Source organism: Pleurodeles waltl, chromosome 1_2, assembly GCF_031143425.1.
Source record: "Pleurodeles waltl isolate 20211129_DDA chromosome 1_2, aPleWal1.hap1.20221129, whole genome shotgun sequence".
NCBI lineage: Eukaryota > Metazoa > Chordata > Amphibia > Caudata > Salamandridae > Pleurodeles > Pleurodeles waltl.
In genome coordinates, this window is record NC_090437.1 from 64,493,609 (window position 1) to 64,515,783 (window position 22,175).

The 22,175-nt window shown below is 43.3% G+C and overlaps 1 protein-coding gene across 2 annotated transcripts in view; it reads left to right on the forward strand.

Moving 5' to 3' along the window:
• Window positions 1-22,175, forward strand: part of HELQ (helicase, POLQ like) — a 449,876-nt gene that overhangs the window by 172,013 nt on the left and 255,688 nt on the right. For both annotated transcript variants that reach the window (XM_069236329.1, XM_069236338.1), the window contains exon 10: window positions 7,054-7,195. In XM_069236329.1, coding sequence (XP_069092430.1) covers window positions 7,054-7,195 — 142 coding nt within the window. The remainder of the gene's footprint in view (window positions 1-7,053; window positions 7,196-22,175) is intronic.

Here is a 22,175-nt window from a genome sequence, read left to right on the forward strand (position 1 = left end):
TGTAATGGTCTTGGGCCCAAGATGCACTATATCTAAAACATTTAAGGTGGACTCGCACACCCTGGCTAAAATCCCTGTTATTTCTTACCTTTTGGTTTCGTTTGATTGTAATAGAAATTGGAAGCCCTTGGTTGAAAACAAGAAATTGGAGCATGTCAAGTTAAAAACTGCTGTTTTTAGCTTCGTCCAGAGACTGGGATCTCATCTGCCTAGAACTTTACCCAAGGTTCATCAGGCCAAGTGTGCCTCCAAGGTACTACATGGCAATGAGGTGTGGAGATATATGAATGTGGACAGCATTTAAGTCTGCTTAAAATGTGTTTCTAAGGCAAGTGTTGCAGGTTCCCCAAAGCACATGGGCACTCTCTGCATGTTGAATTGGGAGTTCAGTTTATAGGTGAGATCGCTTTTAGGCCACTGCTAGTTGGATTAAGGTGTGGGAAAGAGAGGAATCCCAGCTGAATGGGCTGATCCTTAAGGGCTGTTTATCCATGGATCATGCCACTAAAATCCCATGGATGGCATATGTTAAGGGCACTTTTAGTAGCCTGGGTAGGGAAGACCTATTCAATCATTCCTTGAGTACTGCAGAGGTAAAATGAGTAAGGGTCAAATTTTTAGATTGCAAGTCATTACTTAGAGAGCAGACAGAACTGTTGAAACCCATGGTACGGGGCATGAGCTGGTAAACTAATTTTGGACAATGGAGCCTTAATTAACCATTGTGAAGGGTGGCAGGGACAAATTTTGTCATTGACAATATTTTGATTTAACATGTTATATCATCTTCTGGCCACACCAAGCGGCTGAAAGCCATCCTGGTTCTTTAGGACCATGTGGCTGTGACAGTCTGTTTCCACAGGACATGCTCCACTTTATGATGTTCTGCAGTTACTTTGGTGGTCCCAGGAAAGCGTTTATTATACTTTTATTGAAGTCCCTGAACTTTAGGCGAGTCCAACCGGCTTTGATACTTCTTCAGTTATCTGATGACCATATTATTTCTTAAAGTGTATTGCTTCCTAATTCTGTAATGAGAGTAAGGGATTCCAAGTTTGACTTCTCTGTTTCAGGGTTTTTTAACCAATGTATATTGGGGGTTGTCTTTTTCAGGATTTTATCTGAGGTTTAGAATTATATTTATTAAGTGTATTTGAATCGCTTTGTGTGTTTATTTCTTAAATGTTTTACAGTGCTTTTATGGATACAGTATCATCTGAATAAAGATTATTTGATTGATTGAATCTGTTTTTGATGACTAGTTATGTAATAATTTGCTTATTGTCATTACGCATTTGACTTTCCTGCTTGTTCTACCGATCCTTGAACTTCCAAGCCCATTCATCTTTAACCAATATTTTGTAGGTCCTTCCTTCTCAGTTGAGTAACTCAAAATGGATCCATCTTTAGATGCTGTATACTAGTAGTTACATATATTCCTCAGAACTCTTCCTCTACTGTCAGCTTCTTTCAGAGTAACCTCTATGTTCCTCGCTGTCCAGTATTCAAGGGTATCCCCTTAGTGTCCTAATCGCCATTCAAATGAAAGTCAAGTTAAGACACCTATAAGACGTCAGAACCCCTGGTTATCCCTGTGCTGGCACATGAAAACCACGTAAAACCGCCTAGAACCTCTAGGTGTTCTGATACAATATTGTCAGTCATTTCAGAATCGCTTTCACCACGTGGGACTATGTCTAGGACTGCTCCACTTCAGCAAGCAGATACCAGGGTGCTCTGCCTAAATCCTCAAGTGAGACATTTAGCTCTTTTGTGAAGTACTTTAATCAGCTATGATTTCTTTATTTGCTCCACAGATATCCCAAACTCATTATCCGCTGGAAACAGTGGATTGTTTGTTTAAAACTTACCTGTGTACTGTACTGCCTCATCCCCTTTTGGGCCTCTTCCCTTTTGAGGATGCTATTCTTCAAGACACAGGTGCGCACCAAGATCTGTTGTCTTCTTAGAAAATGACATTTTGGGCTGACTAAATCAATGAAATAAACCAAATTCTTCACCTGCTTTTGACATGTATTGATTTATAGTTTTTTTTTTTTTTTTTTTTTTTTTTTTTTAAATAAAAGCAGTTCTCTTTCAACAAGCATTAGGCACAACTTGCCTCCTTTTAACCCCTCTTGTTACTCACTAAATTGAATTTAGTCTTTGTAGGAAAGTACCATCTTCCCTGGCATGTTACCCCCATTTTTCACTGTATATATGTTGTTTTAGTTGTATGTGTCACTGGGACCCTGCCAGCCAGGGCCCCAGTGCTCATAAGTGTGCCTGAATGTGTTACCTGTGTTATGACTAACTGTCTCACTGAGGCTCTGCTATCCAGAACCTCAGTGGTTATGCTCTCTCATTTCTTTCAAATTGTCACTAACAGGCTAGTGACCAATTTTACCAATTTACATTGGCATACTGGAACACCCTTATAATTCCCTAGTATATGGTACTAAGGTACCCAGGGTATTGGGGTTCCAGGAGATCCCTATGGGCTGCAGCATTTCTTTTGCCACCCATAGGGAGCTCTGACAATTCTTACACAGCCTGCCACTGCAGCCTGAGTGAAATAACGTCCACGTTATTTCACAGCCATTTACCACTGCACTTAAGTAACTTATAAGTCACCTATATGTCTAACCTTTACCTGGTAAAGTTTAGGTGCAAAGTTACTTAGTGTGAGGGCACCTTGGCACTAGCCAAGGTGCCCCCACATTGTTCAGGGCAAATTCCCCGGACTTTGTGAGTGCGGGGACACCATTACACGCGTGCACTACACATAGGTCACTACCTATGTGTAGCTTCACAATGGTAACTCCGAATATGGCCATGTAACATGTCTATGATCATGGAATTGCCCCCTCTATGCCATCCTGGCATAGTTGGCACAATCCCATGATCCCAGTGGTCTGTAGCACAGACCCTGGTACTGCCAAACTGCCTTTTCAGGGGTTTCACTACAGCTGCTGCCAACCCCTCAGACAGGTTTCTGCCCTCCTGGGGTCCAGCCAGGCTTGGCCCAGGATGGCAGAACAAAGGACTTCCTCAGAGAGAGGGTGTTACACCCTCTCCCTTTAGAAAATGGTGTGAAGGCAGGGGAGGAGTAGCCTCCCCCAGCCTCTGGAAATGCTTTCATGGGCACAGATGGTGCCCATTTCTGCATAAGCCAGTCTACACCGGTTCAGGGACCCCTCAGCCCTGCTCTGGCGTGAAACTGGACAAAGGAAAGGGGGGTGACCACTCCCCTGACCTGCACCTCCCCTGGGAGGTGCCCAGAGCTCCTCCAGTGTGCTCCAGACCTCTGCCATCTTGGAAACAGAGGTGCTGCTGGCACACTGGACTGCTCTGAGTGGCCAGGGCCAGCAGGTGACGTCAGAGACTCCTTCTGATAGGCTCCTTCAGGTGTTGCTAGCCTATCTTCTCTCTTAAGTAGCCAAACCCTGTTTTCTGGCTATTTAGGGTCTCTGCTTTGGGGATTTCCTTAGATAACGAATGCACGAGCTCATCAGAGTTCCTCTGCATCTCTCTCTTCGCCTTCTGCCAAGGAATCGACTGCTGACCGCGCTGGAAGCCTGCAAAACTGTAACAAAGTAGCTAAGACGACTACTGCAACTCTGTAACGCTGATCCTGCCGCCTTCTCGACTGTTTTCCTGGTGGTGCATGCTGTGGGGGTAGTCTGCCTCCTCTCTGCACTAGAAGCTCCGAAGAAATCTCCCGTGGGCCGACGGAATCGTCCCCCTGCAACCGCAGGCACCAAAGAACTGCATTACCGGTACCCTGGGTCTCCTCTCAGCACGACGAGCGAGGTCCCTTGAATCCAGCAACTCTGTCCAAGTGACTCCCACAGTCCAGTGACTCTTCAGTCCAAGTTTGGTGGAGGTAAGTCCTTGGCTCCCCACGCCAGACTGCATTGCTGGGAACCGCGACTTTTGCAGCTACTCCGGCCTCTGTGCACTTCCGGCGGCAATCCTTTGTGCACAGCCAAGCCTGGGTCCACGGCACTCTAACCAGCATTGCACGACTTTCTAAGTTGTCCTCCGGCAGCGTGGGACTCCTTTGTGCAACTTCGGGTGAGCACCGTTTCACTCCTCTTCGTAGTGCCTGTTCTGGCACTTCTGCGGGTGCTGCCTGCTTCTGAGAGGGCTCCTTGTCTTGCTCAACGCCCCCTCTGTCCCCAGACGCAATTGGCGACATCCTGGTCCCTCCTGGGCCACAGCAGCATCCAAAAACCCTAACCGCACGATTTGCAGCTAGCAAGGCTTGTTGGCGGTCTTTTGGCGGGAAAACACTTCTGCACGACTCTCCACAGCGTGGGGGATCCATCCTCCAAAGGGGAAGTCTCTAGCCCTTGTCGTTCCTGCAGAATCCTCAGCTTCTACGGTCCAGTAGCAGCTTCTTTGCACCCACAGCTGGCATTTCCTGGGCATCTGCCCATCTCCGACTTACTTGTGACTTTTGGACTTGGTCCCCTTGTTCCACAGGTACCCTCGACTGGAAATCCATTGTTGTTGCATTGCTGGTTTGTGTCTTTCCTGCAGAATTCCCCTATCACGACTTCTATGTCCTTTGGGGAACTTTAGTGCACTTTGCACTCACTTTTCAGGGTCTTGGGGTGGGCTATTTTTCTAACCCTAACTGTTTTCTTACAGTCCCAGCGACCCTCTACAAGGTCACATAGGTTTGGGGTCCATTCGTGGTTCGCATTCCACTTTTGGAGTATATGGTTTGTGTTGCCCCTATCCCTATGTGTCCCCATTCCATCCTATTGTAACTATACATTGTTTGCACTGTTTTCTAATACTATTACTGCATATTTTGGTATTGTGTACATATATCTTGTGTATATTTGCTATCCTCATACTGAGGGTACTCACTGAGATACTTTGGCATATTGTCATAAAAATAAAGTACCTTTATTTTTAGTATATCTGTGTATTGTGTTTTCTTAAGATATTGTGCAAGTGACACTAGTGGTACTGTAGGAGCTTCACTCGTCTCCTAGTTCAGCCTAAGCTGCTCTGCTAAGCTACCATTATCTATCAGCCTAAGCTGCTAGACACCCTATACACTAATAAGGGATACCTGGGCCTGGTGCAAGGTGTAAGTACCCCTTAGTACTCACCACAAGCCAGCCCAGCCTCCTACAGTCTTCAATTCAACAAGTAATTAAAATAAAAAAATAGCTTCTTATGGTGAACCAATATACTAATTCACATCTATTTCAGTCTTGCGCTTGTGAATAGTATTTGCAAGAAGAAAAGGTTGGTGACTTCTTGCTTGCCCCCTTTGCAGAGTTGGTATGCATTTCCTTTCATCACCGCTATACTGGGCAAATGTTGTTTTCAAGCATGCTAAGACCCAAGCTATTTACTAAATATATGCTGTTAAATAGGATAAGCTACCCAGTTAAATGCTGCTTATGAATAGTTGAATCTTACCTACTCTTCAGCTTGGAAAATGGCTTTTTGACAAATACTATCAGAAAATATGATTGGCTCCATGCTTATAGAGGAAGCAAATAAAATAGGGTTGTCTATAGATAATTTGCCCACACAGTTTAGGAAGGAGACCGTGAAAGTGCCAATCAAGATCTTACCTGCTAAGGGTCTAGGCAGAAATCACACTCTTTAGCTTAAAATGTAAATCTTTTGAGATCTGCAGATATTGATTTTTAACTGCTGCAATGCCAATCCAGCCTTCCATCTTTCAGAGGTTGGCAAACTGAATACCACTATGTTCGATATTAGCAACACTTGTAATTTAAAGCCCCTTGAATGGTAATGTGTAGTATATGTAATATGAAACCTCAGAACCAAAAGCATGGTTCCCTGCCGACATATATCGATCTTGCAACCCTACTTGCACTGCATTGTGCTGATGTCTTCCAAGTTTAGTTTTCTGGACAAAAAATTAAATGTTTTATCACTTGACCATAATGGATGAAAAAGTAACTGTTAAACATTCTTTTGAAATATTTTACTATGGTGGACTATAAAACATTTTCATTAGCTTGTGTTTACATTTCATTACTTTTCAGAGGCAATACATCTTGGCAATATGAATGATGCAGAGTCACGTTAGCACTCATGGCTTGTTACAAGTCAACACAATCATGTGTATTCACACAGGCTATTGGGACACCCCCATTCTTCAAAATATTGTCTGTAAATGCAGCACTTATTTTTGATGGACACATAATTACAAAGCTACACATAAACCCCATTGACAAAGCATGAAACTTGCATATGTTTCTCACTCATTCACAGAAGACGTTTTAAATGGCACTCTTTAGTCCCTTATTCCGTGTTCTTTAAAAGAATTGACACGAGTTGGAATGCCCCAAGCACAGGTTATCAAATAAAACTTAAAAGACCAAACATTTGAGGATTGTCCAAATATTTTACAAGTTGAATTTTTCTTTCAAAATTGTGTTGTTGGCATTGAGTCAGCTGCTTTGACACCACTGTTTTGTATGCCTTATACTAATTATGATGCACAGTGCTGAAGAACCTTGTGAGGCTAAATCCATTAATTTCTTTTTTTTTAAAGTTAAACCATCAGTTGGCAATGCAATCTTTTCTATTCCTTCAACTAGAAGGCTCACTTTTCTAGACAAGCCCAGTCGTGGAGACATGTTCATAATGAGGCCTGTGAACATGACAGAATTACCACGCCCTGTACTGTTTTTAATTAAATAATTTCTTACTGGGGAAGTAACTAGGAATATTGAAAAAGTAGCACGTCAACACTCTTTGACTCAGCCTTACCATTATCCTCCATCTTAGCTCTTAAGGGATTCTCTTACACTAAAGTGCTCCATATATTTCCAGCTAATCTATTCGCCCAAGGCTGAGGTTTATGTAAAGTACCAGAGGAGGTTGTGAAAGTACCACAGCTACATATACCTCCGGGTTTGAGGGTTTTAACTTGTATTACAAATTAATGTGAGAGAACATGTTTACAGTGTAACATTATTTTTATTGTATGTTTTTTCTGCTTTCTATGTGCTGTGATCAATAATGATAGTTAATTTCTGTTGTCATTAGAGTTATCTTGCGAGCACCGTATGTGGCTCGTGATTTCTTGAAGAGAGCCCAGTATAAGCAGATGATTGGCAGAGCTGGTCGAGCTGGAATTGACACGTCTGGCGAGAGTATCCTTATTATACAAGAAAAAGACAAGAAACTGGTAATGCTCAGTTAATTACCCGTACATTAATATCATGCTGTCTGTATTTTTATGTCTAGTCTGTCGATGACAGACCTAGTTTATGTATGTTAGAAAACCTACTACTGGTCAATAGATTTTGTTCCAGTTGAAATGCACTAATTGCAGTTACTACAGCATAATGTTTAAATAGGTCAGTCCTGAAAGTGACTTTACATCCGATGGCACATAGATGCCCGTTTCGCTTTTATATTAGAGTGATTGCCAAATAGTGGCCTCATTTCCCACTGCTCTATATTTGACAGACTTTTCAGAAGTTGGTTACTTGAACAAGATGCAGTGATGATCCGCCCACACCGGACAAATCTTCATTGTTAATGTTCTTTTACTGTGTGTGTGATAATTCCATTTACTGCTTTAGCTTTAACACAAAAAAGTCTCCTTGATTTGCAAGTATGTTGTATGCATATATATATTCTAGTTAATTTTGTTTGTGAGGGGGACAAATAGGTGTGTAATCAAAATCCCTCTTTTTTTGAAAAGTGAAAATATGAATTATTATTTTATCAGTGTTTTGTTTTCTCTCTGCCTTGACCATGGAAAATTTATTTCAGTTGTCCGACCATGGCCATACCAGTCAACTTAAGATATGAAGAATCTCTCAGTTAGGCCTGTCATTCATTCCATTAATAGCGAGCGATAAATTAATAATGCAAATTTACCCGTTTAGGCAGAAGGGTTCTCTAGGTTACCTCATTTTCTGTTAATTATTATGCTAACAATCACAAGCCAATCTAGATGTTTTTTTTACTGTGACCTGATTTTTTTTTCTTCAAGTTGGCAGCCCAGTACTCCCTGTGTCTGACCAAACATTGTTTATCCTGTCTTCTGCATTTCTCTAGTGTGGTTTAACCCAGGGAGCTAAATGTACAGGACACTACCTTCATTAATTTGCAGTTGGTGTGGTGCTAGAGTGCCCAGGTAATTGAACTAAAGTGTTGAAAATTACCAAAATGTTGCAATGGAATACTTATTTTAAGCTAATACGGGTGGATATGGAGTGGGAAACAAAAATGAACAAAGGAAGACCATAAGTTACTCCTGGAAGGTAGAGATTTACTGCTGTTTGGTCTTATTCAGCTCAAGTAGAATGTACATTGTCTACTTGATTTTTGCCTATACTGAAAATTATAAATGTACTGTACTATAATACTGTATATTTTGAAATTGAGACACTTTATAATCTTTGTAACGTTTTTAATTTACAAATCTGATAAATACAGCAATTACAGAGAGTATATTTGGGAAAGTTACAAACACCACAGATGCAGTGGTTCGGAATCTCTTGATGTGCAAAAACTACTACAATGTTAGTGGTCTCCAATTCATTCATGGCAAAAAAACTCATAATGCTACAACCTCTTGTCATCAATCACAGAGATTAAATTGTATACTACAAGACCTCCATCAAATACCATAAAATATTACTCAATATCGTCATCAACCATATTTTCAGAGATGACATCCACTAAACCCTTCTTATTGCTGACACTTTTGAAGGTAATGCGGATAAACCAAACAAGAATTGTCCTAGGCAGTGTGTTTTCGTTTAAATTATATTGAATTCTTTGGATAAGGTAGTTTAATAATTTCATAAGAAAAAATGTTTTCTACATTTTTATAGTGCTAATACGTTTTTTAGTTGTACGGAGTACATAGATGTAGTACAGAGATTTAGGAGATAATAGGTTTTGATTGTGATTTGTGCATTTAGATAATACATAATAGAGTGAACGAAGGGGTGAGAGAAAGGGATAAGGAAGATAAGTATGGCAACTAAAAGAAGGAACAGAAGGAAGAAGGATAAAAGCTAGGAAGGACGAAAAGAATTTAAAATGTGAAATTTGAAGAACAAATCGGATATGAAGGACAAGGTCTGAAGTGGAAAGTAGGAAGAAGAAAAGAGGAGGTGATGTATTTTGATCAATTAAGGAAAGTTAATGGGAAAATAGGAGAGTGCTAAAATTAGCAAGAATGCAAAATGAGATCGAAAGCTGCCAACAATATCATCTCATCCCAAGCACTTTGCAATGACCTCTCAAACATCTTTGAGCAGAAGATTATCACGATCTACAACACATTTGATCCACAGCATACCGATATGAACACCCAGCAGGACACCCCCCTCATCACCAAACAGCAGCTTAGCAACTGGAAGCCTCTCTCAAATGAGGACACCACTACTCTAATGAATACCATCCACTCAGGAACCTCCCTCCCCGAGACCTATGCCCCCACTTCATATAAAACTTTGGAAGAACCATCATCTCCCTCGTTCTCGACACTATCAACAACACCTCCATAACCATCACCATCTTCCTGACTTGCTTGAAAAATGCAGAAGTCAACGCCATATTAAAGAAACCAACAAAGAACCCCAACACCCTGAGCAGCTACAGACCCATCTCGCTTCTGTCTCTTCCAGCTAAGGTCATCAGTACCCAACTCTTAGACCACCTAGAACTCGATCAATCCCTAGACAGCTCTCAATCTGACTTTCGTTTCAACCACCGCACCAAAAACAGCCCTCATTGCAGCCACTGATGCATCAGAAGCATGCTTGATCGAGAAGAAACAGTCGCACTCATCCTCCTTGAACTCTCTGCCGTATTCGCTACAGTCTCCCATAGCTCACTCATCCAAAAGCTTCAGGACTTTGGTATCTGCAGACTGGCACTCAAATGGATATCCTCCTTCCTCACAGACAGAAGTCAATGAGCAGGCCCCCTCTCAGGCCTACCCTACTCAGCATGTGATACCATCACGGGTGATTAGCTGTGCTGTACATATTCACATAACAGAACAATGATGTTGAGAAAGGATATAAGAGCAAGCAAACTGAACAAGAAGAAGCAGAAATTAGGAAGTTGAGGAAGGGTATGAAAGAGAAGCAAAGACAATATGGAAGTGAAAGAGAAAAGGTTGAAGGGGTAGAAAGTATATGGAGACTAGATTAAGACGAGTAGGACATAAAATAAAGAAGATATCGGATGATAAAGAAGGTGGGAGATAGAGGAAAAGATGAAAGAAAAGAGGACTGGTATGAAGGAATTAAGGATGAGTGAGAGAGGCGTGAGAGTGGAAAGGGTTGGGAGTAAGGAGATGCGTGAGGGAGAGAACCAAATATTGGGAAAGAAGACCATATAGAATGAGGACTCGTAGGTAAACGTTTAGCTGCTATTAGTGCAACTGGGTCACGGGTTGGAAGGTGTGAGGGGGAGTGTTGGGTTCCAAAGTTATGGCTATCTTTTAATTTCGACATGGGGTAACAATTGTTCTTGCTTGCATTAGGCAATATGACACCCTTGCTATGCTGATGGGCACATTTTCAGTAACAAACGTTATCACAAACAGATATACACGTATCAAGTGAGCATGGAAAACTGAAGGGCATAGTATAAGTAGGAAATTTCATCAGTGCTGGCAATGTTTGAAACCAACAAAAACTCCTATAAGAGTAAAATCTCCTAAAGCACATAGCGAAGTTGAAGAGCGATACATAAAAAATATGTAAATACTTGACACGCACTTAAAGGTGTGCACTAAAATGTGTTCTGTGTCCACATCCATAAACATTGTGTAGCACAAGAAGACGGTTTGATGCTGCTGTATGAGCCAACAGGAACGAAAATGTAATTAGTCTAATAGAAATGAACCCACGTGTTCTGTACATATTAATATGTCCTTTCAAGTGAGCAAGTGAAACGTCTGTAAAAATTTGAAGTTACTTAAAACAATAAGTGATAAAAGGTTGACGAAGAAAATAGACATATAATGAAAGTGATTGCATCGAATTCCTAAAATAGAAACTCCCACAGTATCTGAATTATTTCCCCAAACGCTTGTTTCACTGGGCCCCCTTTATGTAGTGCAAGCAGACATAATCAAGACCGTCTGTGGTGCACCAATGTAACAGAAAACAAAGTATAACAAGCATTGGCAAATCCAGTAGGTCTTGCCTGTGCAAGAACTATTGGCTTTGCGAGTGTGTTATAGCCATGTTGTTCACCAGCATGGCTCCTGTTAAGCATGGCTAAAAGTTGGTGGCATAAAGGAGAGTGGCTTGGAGTGCCATAGAGTGGAATGGTGAAGAGTAGAGTGTTAGAGTGGAGTGGCAAAGAGGGTGTGTATCTTGGAGAAGCATAGTGTGGAATTACGTAGTGGCGTAGAGTGCATTGGCTTAGTGTGTTGCAGAGTATAGTGATGTAGAGTGCAGTGGCATTGAATTCAGTGGTGTACAATGCAGCATCATGGATTGCATTGGTGTAGAGTTCAATGGTGCAGAGTGGAATGTTGCATAGTAGAGTGGAGTGGCACAAAGTGGAGTCGTCAAGTGGCATAGGGCCAGGTGTATAAAAAAAAATTGCGCTCGCCATGGGCTGTTTCGGATCACAAAAATGCATTTTGGGATGTATCGGGTCCAATTTGCGTTTCGGTAACTTGTTACTGAATTGCAAATTGGATTTGCGACTACATACAGATTCGGTATTAGGAAGGGGAGTGTCCAGGGCGTCCCTTCCGAATACCGAATCGCAGAGGTATGTATGATTGTTTTGTGACCCTGAATGCGGTTGCAAAACAATCGCAGTTAACACCAATTTCAAATTGGTGCAACCATTCACACAGGGGAAGGGGACCCCTTCCCCTTTGTGAATACATGCAAAAACATTTTTTTAAGAGCAGGCAGTGGTCCCAAGGACCACTGCCTACTTTTAAAAAATGAAAAGAAATGGTTTTCTTTTTTAAACGCATACAGTTTTCTTTTAAGGGAAACGGGCTGCATGTAAAGAAAAAAAACAAAGATTGCTTTATTTAAAAAGCAATCACAGACATGGTGGTCTGCTGAGCCCAGTGATTGTCGCCATTCACAATGGGTCGCAAATTGCTACCTACCTCATGAATATTAATGAGGTAGGTCCATTTGTGAGCCCTTGGGAATTGCTATATGAAACTCCTAGAGTTTCATGCATTCCAATAGCGATTACTTAATTGCGATTCACAAAAAATTGCAATTAGGTAATCGCTATTGGAATTAATGATACATCTGGCCATAGAATGTAGTGGCATAAAGTGGTGTCGAGTATAGTTCCATGGAGCGCAGCACCGTATAATGGAGTAGTGCAGAGTAGAGTGCAGTGATGAGTAGATACAGTGATGTAGAGTGCAGTGACAGTGCAGTTGTGTAGAGTGCACTGGTGGAGTACAATGATGTAGAGTAGATTGTTTCACAGTAGAGTGAAGTGGAGTGTTGCAGGGTAGAGTGCAGTTGCCTAGAGTGCAGTGGTGCAGAGTGGATTAGAGTGGCATTCAGTAGGTTGGTGTAGAGTGCAGGGACCTAGAGTTGAGTGTTCAAGTAAAATGCATTGGCCTTGAGTGTTGGCATAGAGTGGCCTAGACAGGAGTGGCTTAGAGTGCAGTGGAGAAGAGTGGTGTGGTGTAGAGTAGAGTGACGAAGAGTGCATTGAAATAGCGTAGCATGGTACAGGGTAGAGTAGAGAGGCATAGTGTGAAGTGGCCTAGAGTGCTGTGGTGCAGAATGCAGTGATGTGGAGTGGTGCAAAGTAGAGTGCGGTGGTGTGGAGTATTCATGGTGTTTTAGCACACTGCCATTGCAGACAGCACATTTTCAATTGAAATGAGCATTGTATTTGCACAGACATACAGTTTTACTAATAAAACTATACAATGCACAGGCAAAAATGTGTGGAAATTGCATCACCTGGTTTTGTGATTCGTTTTGATCAAATTAAATTATTTGTTTCGAACACACTTCAGAAATGACAAGAAATATGCTTAATTTATGCATTCATCACTCTGATATTTTCTGAAATACTTACACAAATCATTTAAATGCTGGGTTCTAGAAAAAAGTTTCCTACCTCCCAGCAGCCAGCAAAATTGTCATATACATCCTCTCACTTTGAAGTTGGAGAAAGAAAAGGTGCATCCTCTAAGTCTTCCTAGTCTTGTTCGGCAAAATCATGAGTGCCCAGGTGGAGGGATAATCTGACATCATCTCCTCCACTTGCAGTCAATTACATTTGACAAATGGGTCTTGCAGATCAATCGGAGGAGCTACTCCTTTTTCAGTCTTTCCCTCCCGATGTACCACCAACACAAGCACGGCTGGCGAAGGATCATCTGTCTCTGCTCCGAGAGGAAGTGAAGGCTTTCTTGACCAATAGAGCTATAGAAAGCGTTTTTATATCAGAAGTAGGCAGTGGTTGTTATTCCCGCTACATACTGATTCTCAAAAAGAACAAGGGTTTTCGCCATATTCTAGACCTGTGAACTATCAATCTATTCTGCAAAAAGGAGAAATTCAAGATCTTCACTTTGGCTCAGGTCTTGTCTGCTCTAGTCAAAGGAGACTGGCTGGCAGTGTTGGACTTGCAGGATGTGTATTTTCACATTCTCATCCTGCCTGCCCACACACTTTACCTGTGGTTCATAGTATGCCACCAGCGTTTTCAGTCCACCATAGTCCCCTTTGGCCTTTCCAGTGCCCCTTGGGTGTTCACCAAGATGACGCTGGTGGTTGCAGCTCATCTACAGAGCTTAGGGGTGTTAGTCTTCCCCCATCTCAATGACCGGCTGTTGAAGGCGGGCTCACCCCAGGCTGTTGTCTCCCACCTTCAGACTAAGGAGGACATCCTGCATTCACTAGGATTTGCTACAAAAACGTTCCGAAGTCGCATCTAACTCCTTATCGGATGCTCCCTTTCATTGGAACTGTTCTGGACATAGTGCAGAGGGAGCAGGGAGTCCAGGATATTCAGGCTTAGATACAGATGTTTCATCCTCTGTCTCAGACTTTGGTGAGAATGAATCTGAGTCTGCTGGGCCTCATGGCCTCCTGCATCCTACTGGTGAGTCATCCCAAATGGCATATGTGGGCTCTGCAGTGGGACCTGAAGTTCCAGTGGGCGCAGTATCGGAGGATTCTTTCCAACAAGGTCGAGATCTCAGAGAGAACTGCAAAAGACTTGCAGTGGTGGCTTACAAATCGCTATTGGGTCAAAGGCACACTCCTTTTACTTCCCCATCTAGATCTGACAGTAGAGACAGAGGTGTCACTACTGGGATGGGTCGGACATCTGGGAGAGGTGGCGATTAGAGGACCCTGGTCTCCGGTGGAATCCGGACTCCACATAAACTTGCTGCAACTCTGGGCAATTCAGCTAGCATTAAAAGCACTTCTCCCCTCTTTCAATGGGAAGTTAATGCTAGTGTTAACAGACAACACCACTGCTATGTGGTACTGCAGCACGCAGGTCATGGTGGGCTTGTGGACCCTTTGTCAAGAGACCCTGGGCATGGCTGGAACAGCAGAGCATAACCCTGGTGGTGCAACACGTGCCAGGTTCTCTGAACGCTAGGGCAGATAAACTCAGCCGTCAACGCCTAGCGGATCACAAGTGGTGTCTAACCTCAGAGGTAGCACAAGGACTCTTTCAGCAGTTGATAGAGCCTTGGTTAGATCTGTTCACCTCTGCAGTGAACGCTCAACTTCAGCAGTATTGCATGTTGGAGTTTCCAAGGCAGCTATTGCTCAGAGATGCTTTTTGTCTCAATTGAAGTTCAGGCCTCCTGTATGCCTTTCCGCCCAAACCACTTCTTTCCAGAGTTCTCAAGAAGTTCAGGAATGACCGGGCTCCGGACTAAGTACGGAGAGTGTGGGATCCTGATCTTCTAAAAATTAGCATCTATCCTCCGATCGGGCTGCCCCTCCGGGAGGATCTTTTGTTGCAGTAGCAGTGAAAGGTTCTCCACCTGAACCTGTCAACTCTCTGCCTCCTTATGTGGAGGTTGAGCGTCGGGAGTTGATAGCTTTGGACCTTCCTCCCAAAGTTTGTAATGTTATTTTGACAGCCAGGCGTCCCTCCACCAAAACAATATATGCCTGCCATTGGCAAAGATTTGTAAAATATTGCACAAAAAAGTCTGTCGACTCTCTTTCTGCTTCTCTTTCTGCTATTCTCTTTATTCTTAACCTGACCCAGCAGGGTTCTGCTGTGGGCACTCTTAAGGGTTATCTCTGTTATTTGTCCGCCTTCCTGCGGCTGTGTGACCAACCCCTCTCTATTAAAGTCCCCTACTGTAAATATGTTTCTGAAATGGCTTGTGCATAGGTTTCCCACTTCGCCTTTCATCATAACTCAGTGGGACCTGAACCTGATTATCTCGTCCTTCAGGTATGCTCCTTTCGACCACTACACTATTGTCTTCTCTGGCTACTTATCACCCAGACAGCCTTCTCAGTGGTAATAACATCTTCCCGGGGGTGAGTGAACTGCAGGCTTTATCATCCAAGTCACCTTACCTTACTGTGTTTCCTGATAAGGTGGTGCTTGGCACCCGGGCATCTTTCCTCCTGAAAGTGGTGACCCTGTTCCATTTGGGACAGTCTGTCACCCTGGCCACCTTTTATGCTCCTCCACATCCCTCTGAAGAAGAGGAGAGACTCCTTGTCTCGACCCAAAAAGAGCTTGGTCATTCTACCTTGACCATACAAAAGAGTTCCAGCTGGGCGGCCAACTCTTCGTGGGCTATGTAGGAGCTAAAAAAGGTTGGGCAGTACAGAAACTAACCATTTAACTCTGAGTCATTCTCTGCTACCCCCTAGCTAAAAGCATCCTCCTGAGTGCTTGAGGGTCCATTCCACCAGAGATAAAGCTGCACCCACGTTGTTAGCTTGTGGAGTCCCAGTCCTGGACATCTGCACACGTTTGCCAAACACTACTGCCTGGACAGTTGGGTCCACAGGGACGGGCATTACACCCATGCGGTCCTGCAGGACTTTCTAGTTTAGAAACATTTGTCCACAGCCCACCGTCGGGAGGATATGGCTTAGGTATTTATTCAAAGGTAAGGAATCTGCAACTAGAAGTCTCTATCACATGAACAAGTTACTTACCTTCCATAACACATTATCTGGTAGAGACAATACCTAGCCGCAGATTCCTTACAGACCCACCCATGCCTCCCTGCTCTGCGGACAGATTTCTAGGGTTAGGGTTGTTCCCCTTTCATGGCCCTAGTTTTGGCACACATTCGTCAGTTCACTTCATGGCTTTGCATTTCTGCTGTGGAAATTCGTGAACAGTAACTGACACCTATGCACCTGTGCGGCGCCTATATAGGTGACTGTGACGTCACATGGAACCGAACGAAGCCGCCCGATGGCACACAGAGATACTGCTCACGCAAAAATTTCCAGATCCAGTCTGACACATAGGAACTTCTAAGTTAAGGAATCTGCAGCTAAACTAGATAATGCATTACTAAAGTTAAATATCTTGTTCGATAGTGCAAGGGTCTTTTTTTCAATAAATAACTAGTTCAATCGTTCAAGGCTCTTTTTTTCAAACAGTGTTCTTTGTCAGAATTCAAATCCAAAACACAAGCAGCACATAGAGGCAACACAAGATATCCTTTTTAAACAATAGAAACAAATGTTAGGGGTTTGGGAAGATATATAGTTCAGATATTTGTAGCTGCAAATTTCTCACCTTTAGAATATTTTCCAGGTGCTAGACCGAATCTATAAACTTTAATAACAGTGCACCTCCAAACCTCCATCTTTGCCTCATTCCACCCAGCACTTGACAGATTGGAAACACGTGCCCGACCCTCCACATGAGCTTCCGTTACTTTCTTACAGTGCCTTCAAATGTGTATCCAAAGCTCCCCTCCCTTTTCATCAGTTGAGAAATTCTTTCAAATTCTTTGTACAGTGTGCAAGGGAACAAGGTCCCCACTGAAAACTGTGCTGTGACTGCCAGATACAAATGACCAACCTACAGCACCCACATGGTAACCGGGACCGTGATGCAAAGCTGTATGTTGGTGAACACAGAAAGAAATCATTTACATTACGTAAGTCCTGCTCCAAGTCAAGTGCTTTCCAGGCCATTCTTGTGACAGGTCTTCTTCATGGTTAAAGTTGTCCAGTAAGTTGAATTTCAAAACGAAGCAGAAGCGTGAGAAGTTTAAGTGGGCATAGATGAGAGGCATGCACTTGTGTGGCAAGCTAGGAGAAGCAAGTTATGAAGCAAGGGCCTGTCCCCATAAATATAATACAGTTGGGAAGAAATGGTGGGACTATCATGGTCTGGAGGGTTTGACAGAGCTGAGGTATAGAACATTGTGTTTGGGGTACAAGGTGTGATGATATGGATTTGGGAATATATCATTGTGATGGATCAGTGTGTAATAAATCATCGACAACAAGTAGAGTTGTTTTACTTGTACGTTGTAAAACTGCAGTGTGTGTGTGTGTGTGCATATATATATGTTCAATGGCATGTGTAGCTGCAGATACACATGCTGTGCACTGTTCCTGCCATCTAGTGTTGGGCTCGGAGTGTTACAAGTTGTTTTTCTTTGAAGAAGTCTTTTCGAGTCACGGGACCGAGTGACTCCTCCTTTTCGGCTCCATTGCGCATGGGCGTCGACTCCATCTTAGATTGTTTTCTTTTCGCCATCGGGTTCGGACGTGTTCCTCTTCGCTCCGTATTTCGAATCAGGAAAGTTAGCTAAGTATCGAAAATTCGACTGTATTGTTCTCGTTCGGTACCGGTTTAGTGTTAGTGTATCAGCATCGACCTCAAGACCACTTCGGCAGCCCTTCGGGGCTTCCACTCTTCATCGAGGCCTGGTCGGCCTGACCACACCCGTCGTGCAAGACTAATGGACCGGACCCCCTTCCATTTCTGTCCTAAGTGTCACGCAAAGTATCCTTATACAGACCAGCACCGGGTCTGTAACCTGTGTTTGTCGGCCGAACACAGAGAGGATACTTGTGAAGCTTGCCGAGTGTTTCGATCGAAGAAAACCTTGAGAGATCAACATGCAAGAAGACTACAAATGGCGTCGAAGCCGAAAGAACAGCTCGACGTCAAGGAGGAAGAAAGAATCTCCATCCAAGAAATGGACTCGGATGAATCCGAAAGTGAACGACCCTCGACGGTGCAACAAACCGTGAGTAAACCTGCCCTGTCCCAAACCCAGGGTCACACCAAGAAACTCAAGGCCATGGGGAAGCCACCGCCAGTAGGCCATGGCTCAACCCACAGAAGGGAAGGTGACCAAACATCGGCTCCGAAAAAGGTCAAAGAGTTGCCGAAGACTTCCGACTCTGGTCGAGATTCCGGCACCAAAAAATTTCGATATCAAGTGGTCGAATCAAGCAAGCCTCGAAAAAGCTCCTCGGAACCGAAAAAGACTATTACACTAGGAATTTCGGTATCGAAGAAACCGGACTTGGAGCCGAAACGACCCTCGTACACTGAGGAGCAAGGGCTTTCAATGCAACTCAAAGAAAAGCATAGATTTGAGCAAGATTTGGATATGGAAGAACCTGACCAAAGGCAACAAAGGTCACAAATCCAAAAGGATACAGGCAAGAGTTAGACCATCCATCCACTCAAATCTAAAAGAAAACTAGCTTTTCAAGAATCAGAGATGCAAATAAAAGCCAAAGTGGTTAGAGACAAGTCACCACAGGTCTCACCACAACCATCTCCTCTGCACTCAACACACTTGTCACCAGTGGGAACACCGTTAATGCAGTCATCCACACATACTGGGATGACCCAAGATGATGCTGATGCATGTGAATTATATGATCCACCAATATCGGATAACAGCCCAGAGTGTTATCCAACCAAGCCGTCACCACCAGAAGACAGTACAGCATATACGCAAGTACTAGCCAGGGTAGCTACGTTCCCCAATGTAACAATGCACTCTGAACCAGTGGAGGATGACTTCCTTTTCAACACTCTGGCATCCACCCACACATCATATCAAAGCCTACCAATGCTACCGGGCATGCTTAAGCACCCACAACAGGTCTTCCAAGAACCTGTAAAGGGAAGAGCTATAACGCCTAGGGTTGAAAAGAAATATAAACCTCCACCAACAGACCCAGTGTTTATAACGCAACAGCTCACACCGGACTCAGTGGTTGTAGGGGCGGCAAGAAAAAGGGCGAACTCACAATCGTCAGGGGATGCCCCTCCACCTGACAGAGAGAGTCGAAAATTTGACGCGGCGGGCAAGAGAGTGGCATCACAAGCAGCCAATCAATGGCGAATTGCAAATTTGCAAGCACTACTTGCACGCTACGACAGGGCACACTGGGACGAGATGCAAGACATCATCCAGCACTTGCCCAAGGAACACCAAAAATGTGCCCAGCAAGTAGTTGAAGAGGGACAGGCCATATCAAACAATCAGATAAGGTCTGCATTAGCATCGGCTGTAACGATTCGAAGGCATGCATGGCTGCGGAGTTCTGGATTCAAGCCAGAAATACAACAAGCGGTACTAAACATGCCGTTTAACCAACAACAGTTGTTTTGGCCGGAAGTCGATACTGCCATCGAAAAGATGAAAAAAGACACAGACACGGCCAAAGCCATGGGCGCGCTCTACTCCCCACAATTCAGAGGCACTTTTAGGAAACCACAATTTAGAGGGGGGTTTCGGCAACAAACATCTGAACCATCCACCTCCCAAACAAAACCCATCTATCAGTCACAATACCAAAGAGGAGGGTTTCGTGGTTCCTATAGAGGTCAGTTCCCAAGAGGAAGAGGGAAATTCCAGCCCGCTAAACCAAGCCCTAGCAAGCAGTGACTTCAATGTCACAACACCCCACCACTTGTCACCAGTGGGGGGGAGGCTAACCAAATACTACCAAAATTGGACACATATTACCACAGACACATGGGTCCTATCAATTTTCCAACATGGTTTTTGCATAGAATTCACAACATTCCCTCCAGATGTGCCACCAAAACCGCTCAGACTGTCTCCACAACACTTAGACCTATTACATATAGAGGTCCAAGCACTGCTACAAAAACAAGTAATAGAGCTAGTACCCAATCACCAAAAAGGAACAGGCGTTTACTCACTGTATTTCCTTATTCCAAAAAAGGACAAAACATTAAGGCCTATCTTAGATCTCAGAACACTGAAGCTCTTCATCAAATCAAATCATTTCCACATGGTAACACTTCAAGACGTAGTTCCCTTACTAAAAAAGGGGGAATATATGACAACACTGGATATCAAGGATGCGTATTTCCACATACCCATCCATCCATCTCACAGGAAATACCTAAGGTTTAATTCAAGGCAAACATTATCAATTCAAAGTGCTACCGTTCGAGATAACAACAGCCCCCAGAGTATTTGCAAAATGCCTAGCCATAGTAGCAGCTCACATAAGGAGACAGCACATGCACATATTCCCATATTTGGACGATTGGCTAATAAAAGCCAACACTCAACAACAATGTCAATTTCACACGCAATATGTCATAGAAACTCTACACAAACTAGGGTTTTCTATAAATTACCAAAAATCACAGCTGCAACCATCCCAAATACAACAATACTTGGGAGCAACACTCAACACACAAAGAACAATTGCCACTCCAAGCCCACAAAGAGTTCAATCGTTCCAAAATGAAAGATCAAGCATACAACCAAACCAACACTACACGGTAAGGTTTGTAATGAAACTACTAGGCATGATGTCCTCATGCATAGCTATTGTCCCAACAGCAAGACTACACATGCGGCCCTTACAACAGTGCCTAGCAAAACAATGGACGGAAGCACAGGGTCAACTACAAGATCTAGTGTTGATAGACTGCCTAACACAATCTCCACTTCAGTGGTGGAACCCTATAAATTTAAACAAAGGGTGGCCTTTTCAAGACCCAGTGCCTCACGCCATTATCACAAAAGATGCTTCCATGGTTGGGTGGGGAGCACACCTCAACTATCACAGCATACAAGGTCAATGGGACAATCAACAAAGAATACTTCACATAAATCACTTGGAACTGCTAGCGGTATTTCTAGAATCAAAAGCATTTCAACCACTGATAGCCCACAAATACATTCTTGTCAAGACGGACAATATGACAATAATGTATTATCTAAACAAACGGGGGGGACACTCGTCACAGCTGTGTCTCTTAGCACAAAGAATTTGGCATTGGGCAATTCACAACAACATTTGCCTGATAGCACAATACATACCAGGCATTCAAAATCAGTTAGCCGACAATCTCAGTCGAGATCAACAGCAAACTCACAAATGGGAAATACATCCCCAGATCCTACAGGATCACTTCTACCGCTGGGGGACACCAAACATAGATCTATTTGCAACAAAAGAAAACGCAAAATTACAAAACTACGCGTCCAGGTATCCACACCCTCAGTCCAAGGGCAATGCTCTATGGATCAGCTGGTCAGGGATATTTGCTTACGCTTTTCCCCCTCTCCCGGTCATTCCTTATCTGGTCAACAAACTGAGTCAAACCAAACTCAAACTAATACATATAGCACAAATGTGGGCTCGCCAACTGTGGTACACAACACTGTTGGACTTATCAGTAGTACCCCACATCAAACTACCAAACAGACCAGATCTGTTGACACAACACAAACAACAGATCAGACACCCGAATCCAGCATCGCTCAACCTAGCAATCTGGCTCCTGAAGTCTTAGAATTCGGATATTTAAACCTTTCACAAGAATGTATGGAGGTCATTAAACAAGCGAGAAAACCCACAACAAGACATTGTTAGGCTAACAAATGGAAAAGATTTGTTTGCTACTGTCAGGCTAATCAAATTATGCCACTAGAAGCCTCCACACAAAACATTGTAAGTTATTTACTACACTTACAAAAGTCTAATCTGGCTTTCTCTTCCATTGAAATCGATCTCACTGCAATATCTGCTTATCAGCAGATTAAACATAAAACATCGCTTTTTAGAATCACAGTTAAGGCCTTTATGGAAGGACTAAAAGGAATCATACCCCCAAGGACACCACCAGTACCTTTGTGGAACCTTAATACTGTATTAACACGAGTCATGGGCCCACCATTCAAACCCATGCATTCT